This window comes from Crotalus tigris, unplaced genomic scaffold, assembly GCF_016545835.1.
Source record: "Crotalus tigris isolate CLP2741 ecotype Arizona unplaced genomic scaffold, ASM1654583v1 scf7180000017630.2799268, whole genome shotgun sequence".
Classification (NCBI taxonomy): Eukaryota; Metazoa; Chordata; class Lepidosauria; order Squamata; family Viperidae; genus Crotalus; species Crotalus tigris.
The window spans coordinates 1,966,466-1,985,382 of NW_024096524.1; the positions used below are offsets into that span (position 1 = coordinate 1,966,466).

An 18,917-nucleotide genomic window follows, 5' to 3' on the forward strand; every position below is an offset into this window, starting at 1 on the left:
AGGATGTGAGGTAGATGAAGGCAGTCTGTCCGGATGCAACCGGTCAAGTTTAGTAGTAAGTTGACGCCCCCAACGAAGTTCAGCTGGGCTTCTCCCTGTAGAAGTGGACGGTGTGGTGCGATAAGAAAGGAGAAAGTCAGCCAACCTGTGATGCCAGTCCCCGTAGGTGAGTCTTTTCAATGCATCCTTTGTGATGCGCACCATACGTTCAGCCATACCGTTGGTGGACGGGTGGAAGGGTGCAGACGTGGCATGACGAATCATGTTTGCCTGTAAGAAAGCTTGGAATTCGGAGGAAGTGAATTGAGGGCCGTTGTCAGACACAATGACATCTGGAAGCCCGTGTGCAGCAAAAATCCCCCTCAGTACCTGAATAGTCTTTGCAGTGGTGGTGGATGAGACAGGTACAACCTCAAGCCATTTCGAATGGCTGTCAACAAGGACCAAGAAGAACTGGCCCTGAAAGGGTCCAGCGTAGTCAATGTGCACCCTAGACCATGGGGACTGTGTTTCCTCCCATCTGTGCACGGGAGCTTGGGGCATCTCTGGGCGAGATCATTGGCACAGGTGGAATGCATGCACCTTAGCCTCAATATCTTTATCTAAACCAGGCCACCACAAGTGGCTGTGCGCAAGAGCCTTCATACAAACAATGCCAGGATGACCCTCGTGGAGGGATTCTAAGACCCTAGTCCTCATTGAGGGGGGAATGACAACTCTGTTTCCCCAAAGCAGACAACCCTGAGAAAGGGACAGCTCGTTCCTTTTGGACCAGAAATTCTGAAACTCAGGACTAGGGCAGTGCTCAGGCCAACCAGACAAAACCCAGGAACGGACACGTGAAAGTGTGTGATCTGTACCTGATTCAGCGGCAACATCCCTGGCACTAAAAGGGAGCTCGGGCAAGGCTTGGATTGATAGAATGTTGACAGCTGGCGCAGGGTCAGCTTCTACTACTGGCAGAGGCAATCTACTGAGGCCATCAGATGGCCCATTTCTTTTCCAGGCTTGTGGAGTAAAGAAAAATCATATGCAGACAAAAAAATAGACCACCTAAGCATTCTAGGGGAAATGATTTGGGGAGCCTGCTTACGTGTGGTAAACAGTCCCAGCAGAGGCTTATGGTCAGTGAAGACCGTGAAGTGCCTGCCATATAGAAAGTCATGGAATTTTTTAATTCCAGCAACAACAGCCAGAGCCTCCCTGTCTATCTGAGCGTAGTTGCGCTCAGCAGAAGACAATGTTCTGGAGTAATATGCAACAGGAACCTGAGTTCCATCAGACCTGAGGTGGCTCAGGACAGCTCCAACCCCGTAAGGGGACGCATCACAAGCGATGCACACAGGAAGGGACTCGTTGAAATGTGCAAGTACACTGTTAGAAGTGAGCAAAGCCTTGACTTTGTTAAAACAACCCTCATGCGTTTGTGACCACTGCCACACTGCTTGCTTGTCTAGTAGCCTGTGAAGAGGCTCAGCTACACTAGCTTTTTGTGGAAGAAAAGAATTGTAGAAATTCAGGAGGCCCAGGAAGGCCTGAAGTTCGGCCTTGGACTTTGGCCTAGGTGCTTCTAAAATAGCAGTCAGTTTGGATTCAGCAGGGTGAATCCCAGCAGCATCAATTTTGAACCCCAGAAATTCAGTAGAAGGCACCCCAATCTGCATTTGTCTTTTTTGAGCTTGAGGCCTGATTTCCTGAATCTTAACAGAACAGCCCTTAGCCTTTCAGCTAGAATGTGTGTGTAGTCTCCTGCAATTAAGACATCATCAAAGTAGGGGCAAACCCCCGGTATGCCCCGCAGTGTGTTTTCCATTACGCTTTGGAAAATCCCAGGAGCGACATTCACTCCAAACTGCAGCCTTTTTACCTTAAAGGCTCCCCTGTGGGTCACAATAGTCTGAGCTATAGCAGCAGCATCATCATCAACAGGCAGCTGTTGATAAGCTTGAGCTAGGTCAAGCTTTGCAAAAACGCGCCCCCCCTTGAGGGAGGCCAGAATATGACTGACCACAGGAACAGGATAGGCATGTTGCTGCAATGCCTTATTCAGAGTGCATTTGTAGTCAGCACAAATGCGAATGTCCCCATTTGCCTTTAGAGGCGTGACAATGGGGGTCTCCCAAGGACTGGAATCAACAGGTTCTAGGATTCCCTGTTGGATCAGTTTGTCTAACTCAGTGTCAATTTACTTTTTAAAGCAAAAGGGACCCTTCTTGCTTTAATTCTAATGGGAGTGACAGTGGGGTCTAGCTTTAAGGACACAGGGGTCCTTTGAATGTGCCCAGCTGGGGGCTGAAAACATCTGCAAATTCTTTGCAGACTTCCTGTAGGTCGAGTGTTTGTAAGCTGTTGAGTCCTGTGACGTGTATCCCCAGGGCCTCAAACCAATCGAGTCCTATGAGACTCGTTCGTTCACCCCCTACTACTAATAAGTCTAGTGGACCTTCAAAACTCTTGTATTGCACGTTAAGGGTGGCCTCCCCCTTAACACACACTCTTGAATTTTGAAAATCTGTTAACACAATGTCAGAAGGCCTTAACTTGGCCTGAGTTCCACTACCGGAACAAATCTTCCTAAATGTATGCAAGGAGATAATTGAAAAGGCAGACCCTGTGTCTAGTTCCATAGATAATGGAACCCCTTGTAGCTTCACCTTGAGTGACAGCTTTTTCTTAATGGGCTTGTGTGTGCCTGTCCTAAGGATGCTTCTTCGCGAAGCGCAAAACCCTACCCTATTCTGGCTGGGGAATCTGGTACCTTTCAGGCGCAGTTCTTCCTGAGGTTGTACCTTTCGTCGGCCCAGACACACAGCTGCAATGTGTCCTTGTTTGCCGCATGCCCGGCAGGTAGCGGAGCGGAACTTGCAGTCGGTTCTCCTGTGGCGACCTCCACAGCCGATGCACTTGAGCGGAGCTGAAGAGCTTCCCTTCTGTTTTTCTTCCTTCGTGGGGTGGAGACGGTCGACTTCCTCGTCCGGATCCTCCTCGGAGTTTCTTTGGACGTCTTCCTGGTGCACGGATGCAACCTCTGGACTGTTTCTGATCGGCCGCATGTTCTTGACAGCGCCGCCTGCTGCTTCTTCTGCGGTGACTTCCCTTAAGGCATCTTGGTAGGACAATTCTTCTTTAGCGAAAAGTCTCTGTTGTAGATCTCGATGCCTTAACCCGCACACGAATCGGTCCCTCAGTCGTTCTTCGAGGTCTTTGAACTCGCAGTGCTTGGCGGCCTTCCGTAATGCGGCGATGAATTCTTTGGCCGACTCACCGGGCCGTTGATCCCTCTGCTCGAAGGTGTGGCGCCATGCGATGACGGACATCTTGGGGTGGAAGTGCTCCTTCAGTAGCTTCTTCAGATCTGCGTAGCTTACAGACTCTACTGGAACAGGTGCTGCAAGGTTTTCTGCGATGTCGAAGGCGTCTTGGCCGCAAACACAAAGCAGGGTGGCAGCCTTCAAGCTCTCTTCCCTCACTTGGTTTGCCTTGAAGTAGTTCTCCACCCTGGTTACGTATGACTCTCACCGCTCTGGATGTGAGACGTCGAATTCCGAAAGCCTTCCGATTTTCGCCATCTTCAGGAGACCGCCTGGAAAGGAAGAAGTGTAAGCTTACCCAAGTGAGTCCTGAGCGGCGGAACGGCATCGACTCGGCAGCTACCCGCCAATCCCATCCTCGTCGCCAGTGTTGAGTCCTTGGCGGGAAGCAGACACGAGAAGCAGTTGAAGTTCTCAGTTTTCTTTATTCTGCGTTCAGCTTACAAGTAGATGGCTTCAGCAGCTCCCAAAACCTCCCAACTTCTTATATAGACATTTCCCGGGTAAATGCGATACTTTTCCCGCGCCAGCACCCGCGCATGCACACGGCGCTGGCGACAGCCTGTCTGGTCCCGGGCAGCTTTGCACCTGCCCGGGACTGCCTGCAAACGCCCGAGCCGTTTGCAAGGCTCGGGACATAACAACCATCAAAAGGGATTCAGAAAAACAGGCTAAATACGATACCACCACATTTTGTCCTCCAAAGGCCTTCTGTGTGCAAATAAACTGGATTACATGACCCGTTTAATTCTCTCTTTCTCTGTCTCTCTCTCTCTCTCTCTCTCTCTCTCTCTCTCTCTCTCTGTGTGTGTGTGTATGTTTGTGTGTGTGTGTGTGTGTGTGTGTGTGTGTGTAAGAAAAAGACTATAGGTAGTCCTCTACTTACAGCAGTTCATTTAGTGACTGTTCAAAGTTACAACAGCACTGAAAAACAACATTTTTCACACTTGCCACCGTTTCAGCATTCCCCATAGGCCATGTGATCAGAATTCAGGAACTTGGCAACTGACTTCTATTTATGATAGTTACAATGTTTTCAGGTCATGCAATCCCCTTTTGCGACTTTCTGACAAGCAAAGTCAACGGGGGAAGCCAGATTCACTTAACAGCTGTGTTACTAACTTAACACCTGCAGTAATTCATTTAACAACTGTGGCAAGAAAGGTCATAAAATAGAGAAATCTCACTTAACAAATGCCTCACTTAACAACAGAAAATTCTGGCTCAATTGTGGTCATAAATCGAGGACTACCTGTAATATGGAGACCCAAAGAGAGCTGTAGATGAATATTGTGAGGCGGAGGCAATGCAAACAAGGTTTTTTTACTTGTGGAAGGAAACAACGACCTTTCTGTTAATTCTTATTAATGTGTTACGTGTTCGTACTTAACAAAAATCAGAATCATGCAAGCAGTGGTATTTCCTGTGACTCTCCATGGAAGTGAAAGTTGGACTTTAAAGAATCAGGATAGAAACAGCATTGATAGCTTTGGAATTTGGCATTGACGAGACTGAGAATGCTGTGGGCAGACAAGAAAACAAACCAATGGATTGTCAAAGAAATCATCCAGGTTGAGTTCTCATTCAAGCCACAAATGATCAGGCTCAAATTATCCTACTTCATGCACATTGCAGATAAGCATCAACTTATAACCATTCATTTAGTGACCGTTCAAAGTTACAATAGTATTGTCAACGCTGCAAATATTGTATATTCTTGCTTTGACAATATGCAGAACTGTCTGGTATTTTTGAGGTTAATACAGAGCAGAAGGGGGTGGGGGCAAAGCCAGGGGAAAGAAAGAGGAAGGAAACCTTTGACCTTCACACTAATTGGATAATGTGATATATGACAGCTAATTTAGGGAGGGAACATGCTGATAATTTAACTGCTCAGAGGAAGAGAACTTAGATCTTAGCATAAAGCCTCCGTTGTACCTGTGCCGACATTTTGTAACAATAAATGACTTTTAGGAAAATCAATGCCTGGAAGTTCTTTGAAGTGTTTCATTAGCCGAACCATAACAAGTATTATGGCTGTTTTTCCCACTTACAACCGTGGCATCATCCCCATCGTCATGTGATCAAAATTCAGATGCTTGGCAACTGGGATATATTTATAACGATTGCACTGTCCTGTCTTTCTGACAAGCAAAGTCATTGCGGGGAGCTAGATTCATTTAATAACCGTGTTACTAACTTAACAACTGCAGTGATTCACTTAATAATTGTGGCAAGAAAGGTTGTAAAGTGAGGTAAAACTCATTTAATAACCGTCTCACTTGCCAACAGGAATTTTGGGCTCAGTTAGGCTTTGTAAGTTGAGGACTACATCTATATGAAGAACCAGCACTCTGAAAAAGCCCCTAAAGCTGGGAAAGGTGCAAGGAATGAGAAGATGACAATGACTAGCACAGGAGCAGGCAACCTTGGCTCTTTTATGACTCATGGACTTCAACTCCCAGAAAGAGTTGAGCCATAAAAGAGCCAAAGTTGCCTACTCCTGAACTATCAACAAGATGGATGGACTCAGTTACCGTGGAAACGAGTCTATTAATGGGAGACCTGAAAGACCAGATAAGGGATAGATTATCTTGAAGAAAATCTATCTATATGGTTTCCAGGAGTTGAAAACAACTTTACAGCAGATAATCAATCAATCAATACACATAGGAAGGGGAAGCATAAATATCGTTCCCATCTAAAACAGCGGTATGTAACCTTTCTGGCTTGGTGGACTAGGGGAAGCAATGTCGGCAGCAGGGGGGGGGGGAGAGAGGGGATGGTTTTGTATGCACACACCATTGTCACAAATGCAGCTTCATGCGCACAAGCATACACACCCTCACATACCACTTCTGCGGCCTGGTTCCAAATGGTCTGAGGCCGAGTACCAGGCCTCAGACTGGGGTTGGGGACTTCTGTTTTAAAATGTAAATATTAATATGGATCACTCTGTAAGAAAACAGCAATATTCTATACAAAGTGAGCATCAGCTTGCTTGGAGGAAGCCCAATGTTTACAATACAAACAATACTTTAAGGCAGTGGTTCTTAACCTTTCTAATGCCGTGACCCCATAATACAGTTCCCCATGTTGTGGTGACCCCCAAGTGGGTGTGGCCACCAATAAGAGGGAGTAGGACAGCTAGGGAAAAGGGAAAAAAATGGTGGACAGCGTGGTTTGGCGACCCCCTTGAAATGGTCATTTGACCCCAAATGGGGTCCTGACCCACAGGTTGAGAACCACTGCTTTAAGGGGAAAACAAAGTAACCCAAGGAGGCAAATTCTCCAAAGCCCAACAGCGTGGACTATGATCAGAAAATGCCCTGAGTTTTGAGTTGGGAGAATTCAAAAAAGTGGAATTAAGTATGGACACGTGTTGTTAGTTTGAAAACCTGTCACACCTACCAACATATAGGAGCCTCTCATTATAAAATGCCATTGTATACATCAATGAAATTGAAATGTATGTTGTATTGAAATTAAAGGCAGACCCAATGCCTTTCCTTCTCTGTAAAAACAAACCAAGAAACCAGAAAAGTTTAACAAACCTTTTCAAATAAATTCCATAAGCACTGTGTTCTCTTACAATATGTCTGTGGGATGCTTTGCTGAGGGAAAAGAGCTCTCTCTCGACACTTTAATTCCTGCTGGCTCAGGAATTCTGGGAGTTGAAATCCACAAATTATAAACAGGCCATCATTCCCCACCCCTGCTTTAGAGCTACATTCCTTCAGAAAGATCATGTGCAATAGAAAGGGCCATCCACAACCCACCTTCCACCTCCCTGATTTTGCTTCGTCAGTGCTTCCATGTTGCACCATCAAATCCAACATTAAACTGTCAAACTGCAGTGGGGTTCCTGTCTGGAGGGATATGAAGTCTTTAAGGGTGATGAGAACAGTTTATTTCCTAGAGCTCACCCAGCCCCACTCCCATATTGCTACTCCCCCACCCTAAAATAAAAACATGCCATAAATGCGATATTACTCCAGTTGGGTATGGGTAACTTCATAGTAACAGCAGAAGATCAATTGCACATCTTCAGAAGGCAAGGAGGCCAAAATGAGGCCCCTGACCTCTCAAGTGTTGTGCCCATCTAATATCTTTTACCTGCAGCCCTGGGAAAGTGCAACCCTGACAAAAGATATTATGCCTCCCTGATCTTGAGAGATGATACCTTGAGATGGTGCTGCTATCTTGATGGAGCCCACCATGCATAAATAACTTTTCAATTATCCTCCAAAGTTAAGACAGGACTTCTGCTGTAACTATAAGCCTGCGGGTTTCCATCACTATTCGCAAGTGATGGAATTACAGTTGTCATATGTGAATCAGGGAATGTTCTCTTATGAAAATCACTCTCTTCACATTGAAACTGGAGTGTTTAGATATTTATGTCTGCCATCCTATGTTTACTGAGTGATACTCAAGGGTTATTGCAAATATCCCATTACTAGGAATCCCAAAAGTGCTTTTTCAAGAGGCAATTGGACTTTCTTGTTTTTCTTTGAATATATTTCCCTTCTCATCCAAGAAGCTTCTTCAGCTCTGACTGGATGGTGGGGAGTCCACGAGTCTTAAAGTTGCCATTCCCTACCATCCAGTCAGAGCTGAAGAAGCTTCTTGGATGAGAAGGGAAATGTCTTCAAAGAAAAACAAGAAAGCCCAGTTGCCTTTTGAAAAAGCACCATTGGGAAAAACATGACCTTGATGATTGAGAATTTCCATAAACCTATTAGTCCCTAGCATAAAATAGAAGAGGCCAAAAGGAACCAAGCTTTTCCAGTTAAAAAGTTCCTGTTATCTCGCAAAACAAGCAGGCATCCTGTCAACCTAATATGTACACCTTGCTGATATGACCCTCTGGTTGGGGCCTGTGGATGGCTTTGTTAATACATTTGTCTAAAATAACTTTTAACAAGGCCACATCCTGCTCAGAGTGATTTATTTTGCCTTATTATGCCAGCACAATCAGTTCTGTAAACTCAATTTGGCTCAGAAATGTCTTTAAGCAGCCAGCCTCAACCTTTTGCTTGATATGTATCCTAAATGATTACAGCCTTGTCATACCCACAAAGTAATTGCTGGGATGAAGGGAACTATAAGTGAATCAGGCTTTATCTAAAGATTACTTTAGTGGTAGAAAAAGCGAAAAGTTGTATTGTAGGTGGGAAGAAAGTCTGAATTAAGGTACTACTTTACCCAGGTGAATAAAGGTGGATAAATCAGGATAAAGGTGCTGCTAGGAGCTGTGGTAGCTCAGTACAGCATTGCAGGCTAATTCTACTAACTGGCTCAAGATTGACTCAGCCTTCTATCCTTCCGATGGAAGGTAAAATGAGGACTCAGTTTGTTGGGGGCAATACGCTGACTCTGTAAACTGCTCAGAGGGCTGTAAAGTACTACAAAGCGGTATATAAGTCTAAGTGATATTGCTATTGCTGTCCAGCATTAATAAGCTATACAGCACTGACAAATTGTGGTTTGTAATTCCAATTTCCCAAAGAAAAAAATAACATGAATATATGATTGATTTTCTCCTTGAGCACTTTCTTTTTTATTCAAGTTCCAATGAATGCCAGTGTCACATGCTTAAAAATGGTGCTCGGTGTTTTTAAAAATTGATCCTATCAGGTGCCCAGGGAAGAAAATTCCTGATGCCTGCAGTAGGGATGTGGGTGCCGTGACGGAAAATTAGGACAAAATAGCAATAAAGTTCTAGATTTCTTTGCAGAATTGTACCATCTTACAGATGAAAATAATCAATAGATTCACCAGAGGTGATTTATATCTAGACATTAGTGATACTAAGAGCCTGAGAGGGCTCCAAAATTTATCAAAGCGCCAAGGAGTGTAATATACAATAGCTAATGAACTTGGTTGGAAAGCGAGTGAGCGAGAAAAAAAAAGTACATTTTATAAAATAATGTAAGTTACTTGTAACTGGAATCATTTTGAATGTATACATATTCTTACTGTTCTAACAGGTCATACAGAGGCCTGGTTACTTCAGGAAGGAAAGCTGTATGATGTGGAACATTACTAAAATGACAATACATTTCAAAATAAGGAAGAAAAGGATAACGCAGTGAAAAATAAATGCTTTTCTTTAATAATTAAGTGATCATCAAAGTTCTGTAAACATTTCTGCTTAACTGCTTTCTATCAGTTATTTCTTAAAATCGTACATCAAAAACTACATTTAAAAAAAAATTCTAATGACAAATGCATCTCAATTAGAAATTCCCTGGATTTGAGAGTGGGTTGAAATATAGCTTCCAATTTGCCCAACGTTTTCTTCCATGGAAGAGGCTTGTCTTTTCTCTTGCATTTTGCTTGTAAAATTCTTTTGGGTTTTTTTGTTTTGAAATAATTTTACTTTTGAAAAGAAAATGCAATTATTATTTTTTTGACAGATCATTGAACACCAGGGGTGAGCTATTTGCAGCACAAAGCTACAAAACATCTAATCTAAAAAACCCTTTGAAAAACATTCCATCATAATTTTAAGTGTAATGTGAGAAGTTGCAAATTATGAAAGTAGTAAAATTTTCCGAAAATCATGAGAAATGGTAAAAAAAAAATCCTCTAACTTTTTAGCTTGGTCCCATTAAACAATTCAGTAGAAATGAACACCTACTGAGTGGATCCAAATTACAAAAGTAAGGATAGATTCTACTGAAATAAAGGGAAAAGTCCTCTTGATTTCAAAAGAAAACAAATTCAACTTTACATGATTTTCGGAAATGTGTATTTCTGGTTTTAACTTGGGCCTCTAATATAAATGTTCTATTTTATTTTTGAAAGAAGAGTTACTAAAGGTTCTTATTTAAAAATATTCAGTAACTCCCCATCCAAAAATAAATTCAGTGTCTTAACATGAACTGAAACAGAACGTACACAAGTTTGCTATGGATGTAAAATGGGTATGTGTGTAAACAAATATAACAAGCTTCAAGACTGAAAACTACATGAAGAAAACAAGATATCAAAATCCATTTTCTAAACGGGAAGGCGGGAGATAGTATTTTGCATATGGATTTCCTCCTCTTGAGTACTGAAGGATTGTCCATATTTCTGTGGCTTGTTTTTATTCTCTTCCAAATGATCAGGAGTTGTACCCATTAGATAAAAGCATTTGCAGAATTCGTTTGCAGAATGCATTGCTTTCCTGGGCAGTATTGATAGCAGTTGATAAATATCCAGTCTATCAAAAACATTTCCTTAGTGGTTCAGCTGGAGTTGAATGTGCTGCTGCAGAAAAACATTGGGGAAAGATTGAAAAGAGTTAAACACAGTTAAACCAGTTGAAGCACAGAAATACAGAAAATAAGACAAAGTAACTAGGGCAGTCATTTAGTTAAATGGAAATGTAGTTAACTGATATTTTGAGCAGCTTAGCTTTCTCAGCAGCAAAATTTGCCATGTTTGTTTGGTTGACAAATATATAATCTGTCTGAATGCCTTATAAAGCGGCAGAATATAATATTTCTAGCGATAAGGTTTTACAAGATTCACACAAGTAATAATTTTGAAAAAGTCAAACATACAGGCAGATCCTATTAAGAGTTTTACATGAATATATACTTTTATAATACACTAGAAAAACCAATAGGTGAATTTTTATAAAGTTATTATTTATATCGCTTCAGAGTAGTCATATAATATTATAATTTTATAGATTAGATAGATAAGATAGATAGATAGATAGATAGATAGATAGATAGATAGATAGATAGATAGATAGATATACAGTAGTATATTGCATATATTGTATATTGCACGTATACTATATATTGCACAGGTCAGAACGAGAACTGAGAAGTTATTTACAGAACCCTCACATCTTGGTCTTAAAGTGCTTTGACTCTTCCCTTTGGGATGGCGCTACAGGGCACTGCATGCCAAAACAACAGGGACAGGTTTTTCCCCTCAGACCATCAATCTGATGAGCACCTAATTCTCATAGTGCTGTCTAATGTCTATGCATAATTGTGGTGGCACAGTGGTTAGAGTGCAGTATTGCAGGTTAACTCTCCTGACTGCCAGCAGTTCAATCTTGACCGGCTCAAGATTGACTCAGCCTTCCAACCTTCTGAAGTCAATAAAATAAGGACCCAGATTGTGGGGGCCATAGGCTGGCTCTGTAAACCGCTTAGCGAAGCTGTAAAGTCCTATGAAGCAGTATATAAGACTAAGTGCTATTGTTAGTGCTATAGTTACACATGTAGTATGGCTATAGTATTATCATTTAGTCTTATTATTATCTTCTTTATTCCACCCTGTTATTGAGATGATGATGATGATGATTCTATTGCTTTGCATGTAGACTGAGAGCTTCCGCATTGGAGACAAATTCCTTGTCTGTCTAATCACATTTGCCAAATAAAGTATTTATTCTATTCTATTCTATAAAATATTAGCAACATTTACAAAAGTATTGAGAAAAAAATAGACAAAAGGGGCAGCGAAATCCAAGACAGTTAAAGATGTGAAAAAAATAGCTTTCCACTAATTCCATTGTTAATAAGCAGGCAAAAAAACTTTTCAGTTTCCTACCTTTCCCCAACTATTCCCTAGCTAGAGTCTTATTCATTTTGCAGCAAGGAGACTTAGTAAACTATAAATTGTTCTTTCTTCTTTTTAATAATTTGAGTGGTGAAAAGCATCAGTGACATGGCCAATATACTACTCCTAGAACATTTTTCTAAGGAAAATATATAAATCAGCTTTTGCATTTTTTGCTCACAGGGTTTAATTATATGACTGGTAGAGAATTTTATCTTTATAAATCAATTATTGCTTATCTGATTGAATGCATTGTGAAAGGAACAACTGGTCTTTGACTTTAAATAAAGTAGAATTTCAAGTAAGTCACGTAATGTTACCTACCATGCTAGGCAGAGTAATAATAAAAAGATGGTACTGATAGCAGCAACTGAGCTTAAAATAACAATATCCAAATGCTGTATTGGGAATGATATATCTGAAAGAAAGAAAAAATAAAACAGCATTTACCAATTGTAAAACATGTAATAAAGGAACTCAGAAAATAAGAGTCAGTAACCATTTGAAACACACACACACCTTATTCTTTGTTTTCCCATACTTTGCAGTGAGAATTGCCCAGAAATTTGATCTGCAATTTGCGCTGCAATTTGCACTGAACAAGCTGTACAAGTCAAGTACAAGCAAAAAAACCATCATCAGATCTGCGTGTAGCTCTTTAGTTGTTATTTAAAAAAATAGGAAGAATATCAGAGATGGAGGCAAAGCTAAATTGAGAGGCTCCTTGTTCTGACATGAAGGCCTTCTCTTACATACAAAGATTAGATGCAATTACCTCCAAAAACAAACAAAAAACAACAATGAGTCAAAAATCTGAACTGTTTCTGGGGGGGGGATGGGCAGGAAAGTTCATGAAGAGATAAGCAAATGAATTTCAACATTTGCAACCACGACCAAATTACAACTTATAACTGCAAATGGTCCTCCATAAAGAAAAAAACATTCCAGCAATCCACAAAAGATCTGCCCACTGACAATTTCATCCTCATCGCAATTTCAATCTTATATCAATTGAGCCACTCCACTGCATCTGATAAAGCGAGCTATGCCTTTTAATAACATTTGTTAGTTGGAAAAAGATGCCATCAGACTCCTAATTTTGGGATATGACAGGCTTGTAGCTTTCCTCCTACAATTAAATGTGACACATCATGGCCCATATTTAAGAGACTGAGAGGGAAACCTTTGAGGATGAGGGAACCAGTTTTCAGAATAGATTTCTGTTGACTGGGATCATTCAAGACATTTCAATTACAAAGCATCATTCGTAAAACACTTTACGTTATGCTATACACTACATCCTAAATTAGCAAACCACATTTTCACTTAATGCAGTGGTTCTCAACCTGTGGGTCGGGACCCCATTTGGGGTCGAACGACCATTTCACGGGGGTCACCAAACAACGCAGTCCGCCAATTTTTTCCCCCTGTTCCTTAGCTGTGCTACTCCCTTTTATTCTATTGGCTTTTGAAAGCCAATAGAATAGACTTTCTTGAATAGAGTCTAATTCTATTGGCTTTCAAAAGCCAATAGGAATTGTCCAGGCTGTCTCTGCCCTGCTGAGCCCGCCAAAAGTCCCATTCTGCAAATGGTGCTGCACCAGTTGAGTAGTCCTCGACTTACGTCTGGTTGAGTAGTCCTCGACTTACGACCGGTTGGGGGGTCGCAGCATTAAAAAGGTTGAGAACCACTGACTTAATGTGTTGTGTAGGCCTAGGCCTCAGTGTTCAGTTGAATGTGATTTGCATGTCATCATTTTAGCCATTGTCTATCCACTGCAGGGTGAAGGCTCCTTCCGCATGTTTCCAACCTTTTGCCAATTGGGCCCTTACTTTTTTCACCATTTTGTTAGATAGCGCCCAATGTTCAAGTCTGTCAAGATCCTTTTGTATCTTCCAGAGTGTTGGCTATTCCTGCCAGCTTGGTGTTGTCTGCAAATTTGATGACTTCCCCATCTATCCCCTCATCCAAATCATTGATGAAGATTTCGATGAGCACTGGGCCCAGAGCAGAGCACTGGGGCACCCCACTACACACTTCCCTCATAGGAATGTAGCTTGTTTAGAAATTTGTTATGGAGTTATTGATGTTAATGTGTCTAGCTCTTAAATCTAGATTTGCAACAGTGTGGGGTGATAATAAATTTAATAGTAGTTCACTTGACAATTTTTTTTCCCTATCATTTTGTCTCCTTGCCTCAACAGTGCAGCACTATTTTTTCAGCAGAAAACCTACCTCTAATATGGGCCCATATTACACAGGACTGTGTTCTCATCTGAGGGAAAAAGACACACATAAATTTACATTATTTTTTTCTCAATACATAAAAACTCTAATTCTCAATAAGGATGGGCAGATCTTTAAATTTTAGAACACAGGCGCTCCTCACTTTCTTATATATCATTTTACATTTTTCTACCCAGTCTCACAATTTAAATTTAAAACTTTTATATATATATATATATATATATATATATATATATATATATATATATATATATATATATATATTTGCATGCATTTCACAGAATTTCTACATTTTTGCATGGCACTCTGCCATAATATGCAAATAAAGCAATAAAAAACTATTTTTACATATTCATTTCTCCATCTTTTGGTATGCAGTTTTTCTTAGTATACAATAAATATTCATTAAAACAAAAATTAGAATTGATCTGATCTTTAGTTCCACCTGACCATAGGTTGCTGAGATCATAGTAAAAGTGTGCCAGTTGCGATTCCGGTCTGACGCTATGTGTGGAAGAAACAGGGGCTCTGGCTTCTTAGCCTGATTTCGTTCGGTCCGGCAACCCCAAGGGGTCGGAAAGTTGCCCTGGAGGGGCAACGAAGAAGGGAACCTTCAGGAGTCTGGACCAGATGGTGGTCGGTCCAGACAGACTGAAGAAACCTTTCTAAAGTACGAAAGAAAGGCTGCCTGGTAAGCACAGGCAGCCCAAGTCATCGTCAGCCGGGGGGGAAAGCGAGAAGCTACGGTGCTCCGCCAAACAGCTGATTGTCAACAGCGTGCTGAAGCTGGGTGAGCCTGTTTTTTATTCCTTTTCCTTATGGACTCAGAAATACTGACCCCCTGATTGGGAAAAAACTATGAAGTAAAGACCCCAGAAGGACTATGGGAGAAGACAGTTAAAAGAGGCAAGAAATTACAAGAGGGGAAAGGAATTTAAGGAATATAAAAGAATACTTAAAAATGGAACTTAGATCAACTTAAAGAAAGACAGTTTAAGCTCCAGGATGTGGAAAATCTTTTTGGATTTAATTTCTAGAGTAAATAACTTACAAAGAACTTTAAAAGAAAACTTTGTAAAATTCTTCTAAAGCTGGATATAGACAATACAGTGTATGAGGACATCTAGTAGTGAAAGGAGATACTACAATAATACTAAACAATAAAAGAATTTGAAAAGTGTTTGACCTTGAAACAACACCTGGTGTAAACAAAGTGCCTTTGTATGACTTTGCATGAGAAAAGACTCTCTACAATTATATCTGTTGACTCTGGATATAACCAAAACAGGAATTATTTGGAGACAGTGGGCATTTTACATTTGTGATTTGACTGGAGGATTTGGATTTAGCCTAAAGTAGTTGGCTCAATTTTATGGTTGGATTTTAGCCTAAGACAGTTGGCGTTTTTCTCTTTTTTTCTCTTGTTTTTTTCTCATTGACAATTTGGATCTAGCCTAAAGTAGTTGGCTCTTTTCACGGTTTGGATTTTAGCCTAAGATAGTTGGCTCAAAAAATGAGTCCATCAAATCTCACTAGACTTATGAAAAAAACTTCCTCTGCATCTTCTGTTGGAACATCTAGCCCAACAAGCCAGGGAACTATTGAAACAATGATGCAGCGTGAGAAAAAAAGAACTGCTCAAACTGAGATGCAAATCACATTAAAGTTAATTCAAGAATCAATACAGAGAAACCATGAAGAGACAAAAAGTAATTTTGATAAATTAAATAAACAAATGTTGGATATAAAGACACAATTTGAAGCTCATCAGCAAATGATTGTTAAAAATGAACAAAGAATTCAGAAAATGGAAAATAAATCAGATGATATTGATAAAAAAATGGAAGTACTAATGCAAGAAAATGAAAAATTAGAACAAGCAAATCAAAACCTAGAAGAAGCGGTGACAGTTTTAGAAATGGAGAAAGTGGAACACTATTTAAGATTTCAAAATATTCCTGAAGACAGAGAAGAAGATATAGCAGTTGTGATTATTGATTTACTGGCAGAGGCTTTGAAAGCAGACCGAGCAGAGATACAAATGGAGATAGATGAAATATTTTGAATGAACTCAAGCTATGCAAAGAAATATAAACTACCCAGAGAAGTTTATGTAAGATTCATAAAGAAAACAACAAGAGATAAAATACTGAGAAAAATTAGAGAGGAGCCATTACAATATAAGAATAAAGATGCAATTCATAATATTCCAATATGTCCATTATCACTCTTAAATTATTTTTGTCTCTTTGGTAAAAAACCATTTTGGTCTAAATGTATAAATTCAGTTAAAAATCTTTTCAGTCTCTCTGCTATTATTGAAGAAAAAATTTATAATCCACATTTAATAATGATATCGGTCTGTAATTTTTTATCTGTGTCAAGTCTGAATTTTCTTTTGGTATTAAGGAAATATTTGCTTCTGTCCATGTATTTGGGAGTTTAGCTTCCAACAAAAGTTCATTGCACATGTCTTTCAACGGTTCACTTAATATATCTTGTAAAGATTTATATAGCTCTGTTGGTAGTCCATCTGGCCCAGGTGTTTTCTCCTTTTTTGTCTTCTTATAGCCTGCTATTTCCATTAGTGCTATTTTTTCCTCTAGGATTGGTTTAAAAGTTTCTGAAATTTTTGGAAGATTATTTTCTTCCAGATATTGAATCACTTTCTCCCTTGGAATTTCTTCTATATCATACAGTTTCTTATAATATTCTTATCTTTTTTATTTCTTCGTTTTTAAATTGTAGGCAACCTTTTTCATCTACTAAATTATTTATCAATTTCTTTTTCTGTTTTTTAAGTTAGCCATTTTCCTGGTTTGTTTGCATTTTCAAAAAAGTTTTGTTTTGCTCTTTTTATTTGCTGTGCCAATTTTTCTGAATCCAACAAATTTAATTTATGTTTTATTGTTTCCATTTCAATTTTCAGAATCTTCTTTTGCGGATTCATTTGCAGTTCTGATTCTAATTTTGGAAATTCTTCCCTTAATAATATGTATTGTTGTCTTTTCTGTTTATTTTTTTTCGCCATATATGTTATTGCTTTGGCTGTATCCCATACGTTTTGTAATGTTGTATCTTCTTTTTTGTTTTCTTTAAATAAAAACTCCATTTCTTTTGTTGCTAGTTCTATAAATTCTTTTTCTTTTAATATAGATTGATTCAAAGTCCATCTTAACTTTTTTGGGTATTCTTCTCCATGTCATTTTTAAGGGGTTGTGGTCTGCCCATGTACCTGGTTCTATCTCAATCTCCTGCATACTTGTCCTCAATTCAGATGTCATCCAAATCATGTCAATTCTGGACCAGGATTTATGACTATTTGAATAGAATGTGTATTGTAATTTTCCTGGATTAATTTCCCTCCAGACATCTTGTACTCCAGTTTCCTCTATCGTATTAAAAAAAGTCTTAGGTAATCTTTTTCTTCGACTTTTCCTGTTTTGCTACTTTTGTAGTCTAATGTCCCATCCACTATTGCATTGAAATCTCCTACTAAGCAAATATTTTGATACTCTATTTCTATTATTTTTCTATGGAGATTTTGATAAAATTCTTCCTGTTTATTATTTGGTGCACATATTGCTACCAACAATGTTTGTTTTTGATGTAGAAATATTTCTACCATCACAATTCTTCCTTCATTTTAGAGTCTGTTGTCTCTTTAATATATATGGCTACACCTCTTTTTTTCTGCTGCACTGATGCATGGTAAAGTGTCCCAATTTTTGGGTATTCCAACATTGTAATATTGTCTTTCTATATGTCTCTTACAAACAAATTATATCTATGTTTAATTTCTGTAGTTTTCTAAAAAAATTAATTCTCCGTAAATTGTTTCAATTGTTTTGCATTCTTCTAAATATTATACTTTTTGGCATGGTCATGTATGAAATTGTTTGTTTTCAATTTATTTTATTACCAACATCTATTTTGCAAGCTGCCCAGGAATCTGTTGAAATGGAAATATAAATGAAGCAAAAGAATGGGAAGAATTTTAACAGTATTCTTACCCTGTTCCACTTGCTGACAGTCTTAAGTACAATACAGTATGCTTTACTTGGTTTCAAGGGAGCGTTATAAAATCCTCCATAATATAGTCGGTCTCCAGGAACAAAGCTTAACCTGTTCTCAGGAATGCTCTTGGCCAAGAATTCAGCTGTCACATAGCTATCAGATTCTGAACCTTTGCTGAAGTAGGAGAGGTTGGTCAAGGAGTTGCAATTAAAGTTGCAGAGTGGAATCCCAGGAATGACAATCACTTGGTATGAACTAGAAATAGGAAGATAAAAGCATCAAGTCATGCTAAGAACTGTTTTTATTGCTACTGAATTTTGCAGCCTAGCCTGACTTTCTTCAAGATGCTGCTTTCAATGTCGTTGCTCAGATGACCAACATTAAATGATTTGTGTACACCTGATCCATCTTATTTGCAGCCCTAGCCACAAGAGGCAATAAATGTACTTCCTGCACAAACAAAAGTCATCTATCTGCTTTTTGTGCATGTGCAAAGTAACAAAAACAAGCCAAAACTTATGAACATACGAAAACCTCTTTTGTAGATATCAGGTTGCATTCTCTTTTTTTAAGTGTGGATATATAAAACTGCAAGTAATAGAACAGTAGATAATATTATAGTAAAGCAATCTAAAATCCTAAGCACCTGACCGATACATGTAGTCCAAAACTTACTATCACAATTGAGCCCAAAATTACTGTTGTTAAATGAGACATTTGTTAAGCGAATTTCCTCCATTTTACGACCTTTCTTGCTACAGTTGTTA

The 18,917-nt window shown here is 39.5% G+C and overlaps 1 protein-coding gene across 3 annotated transcripts in view; it reads right to left on the reverse strand.

Moving 5' to 3' along the window:
* Positions 1 to 9,406: 9,406 nt before the first annotated feature.
* SUSD1 (sushi domain containing 1) overlaps positions 9,407 to 18,917 on the reverse strand; it is a 45,402-nt gene continuing 35,891 nt past the window's right edge. For 2 of the 3 annotated variants that reach the window (XM_039334411.1, XM_039334410.1), the window contains exons 12-15: positions 18,147 to 18,405; positions 14,122 to 14,161; positions 12,210 to 12,303; positions 9,407 to 10,571 (exon numbers count right to left, since the gene is read on the reverse strand). In XM_039334411.1, the coding sequence (XP_039190345.1) occupies positions 10,550 to 10,571; positions 12,210 to 12,303; positions 14,122 to 14,161; positions 18,147 to 18,405 (415 nt within the window). In that variant the 3' untranslated portion in view covers positions 9,407 to 10,549. Of the gene's footprint in view, positions 10,572 to 12,209; positions 12,304 to 14,121; positions 14,162 to 18,146; positions 18,406 to 18,917 lie in introns of those variants that run through there. The other variant, XM_039334413.1, reaches the window with a different exon arrangement.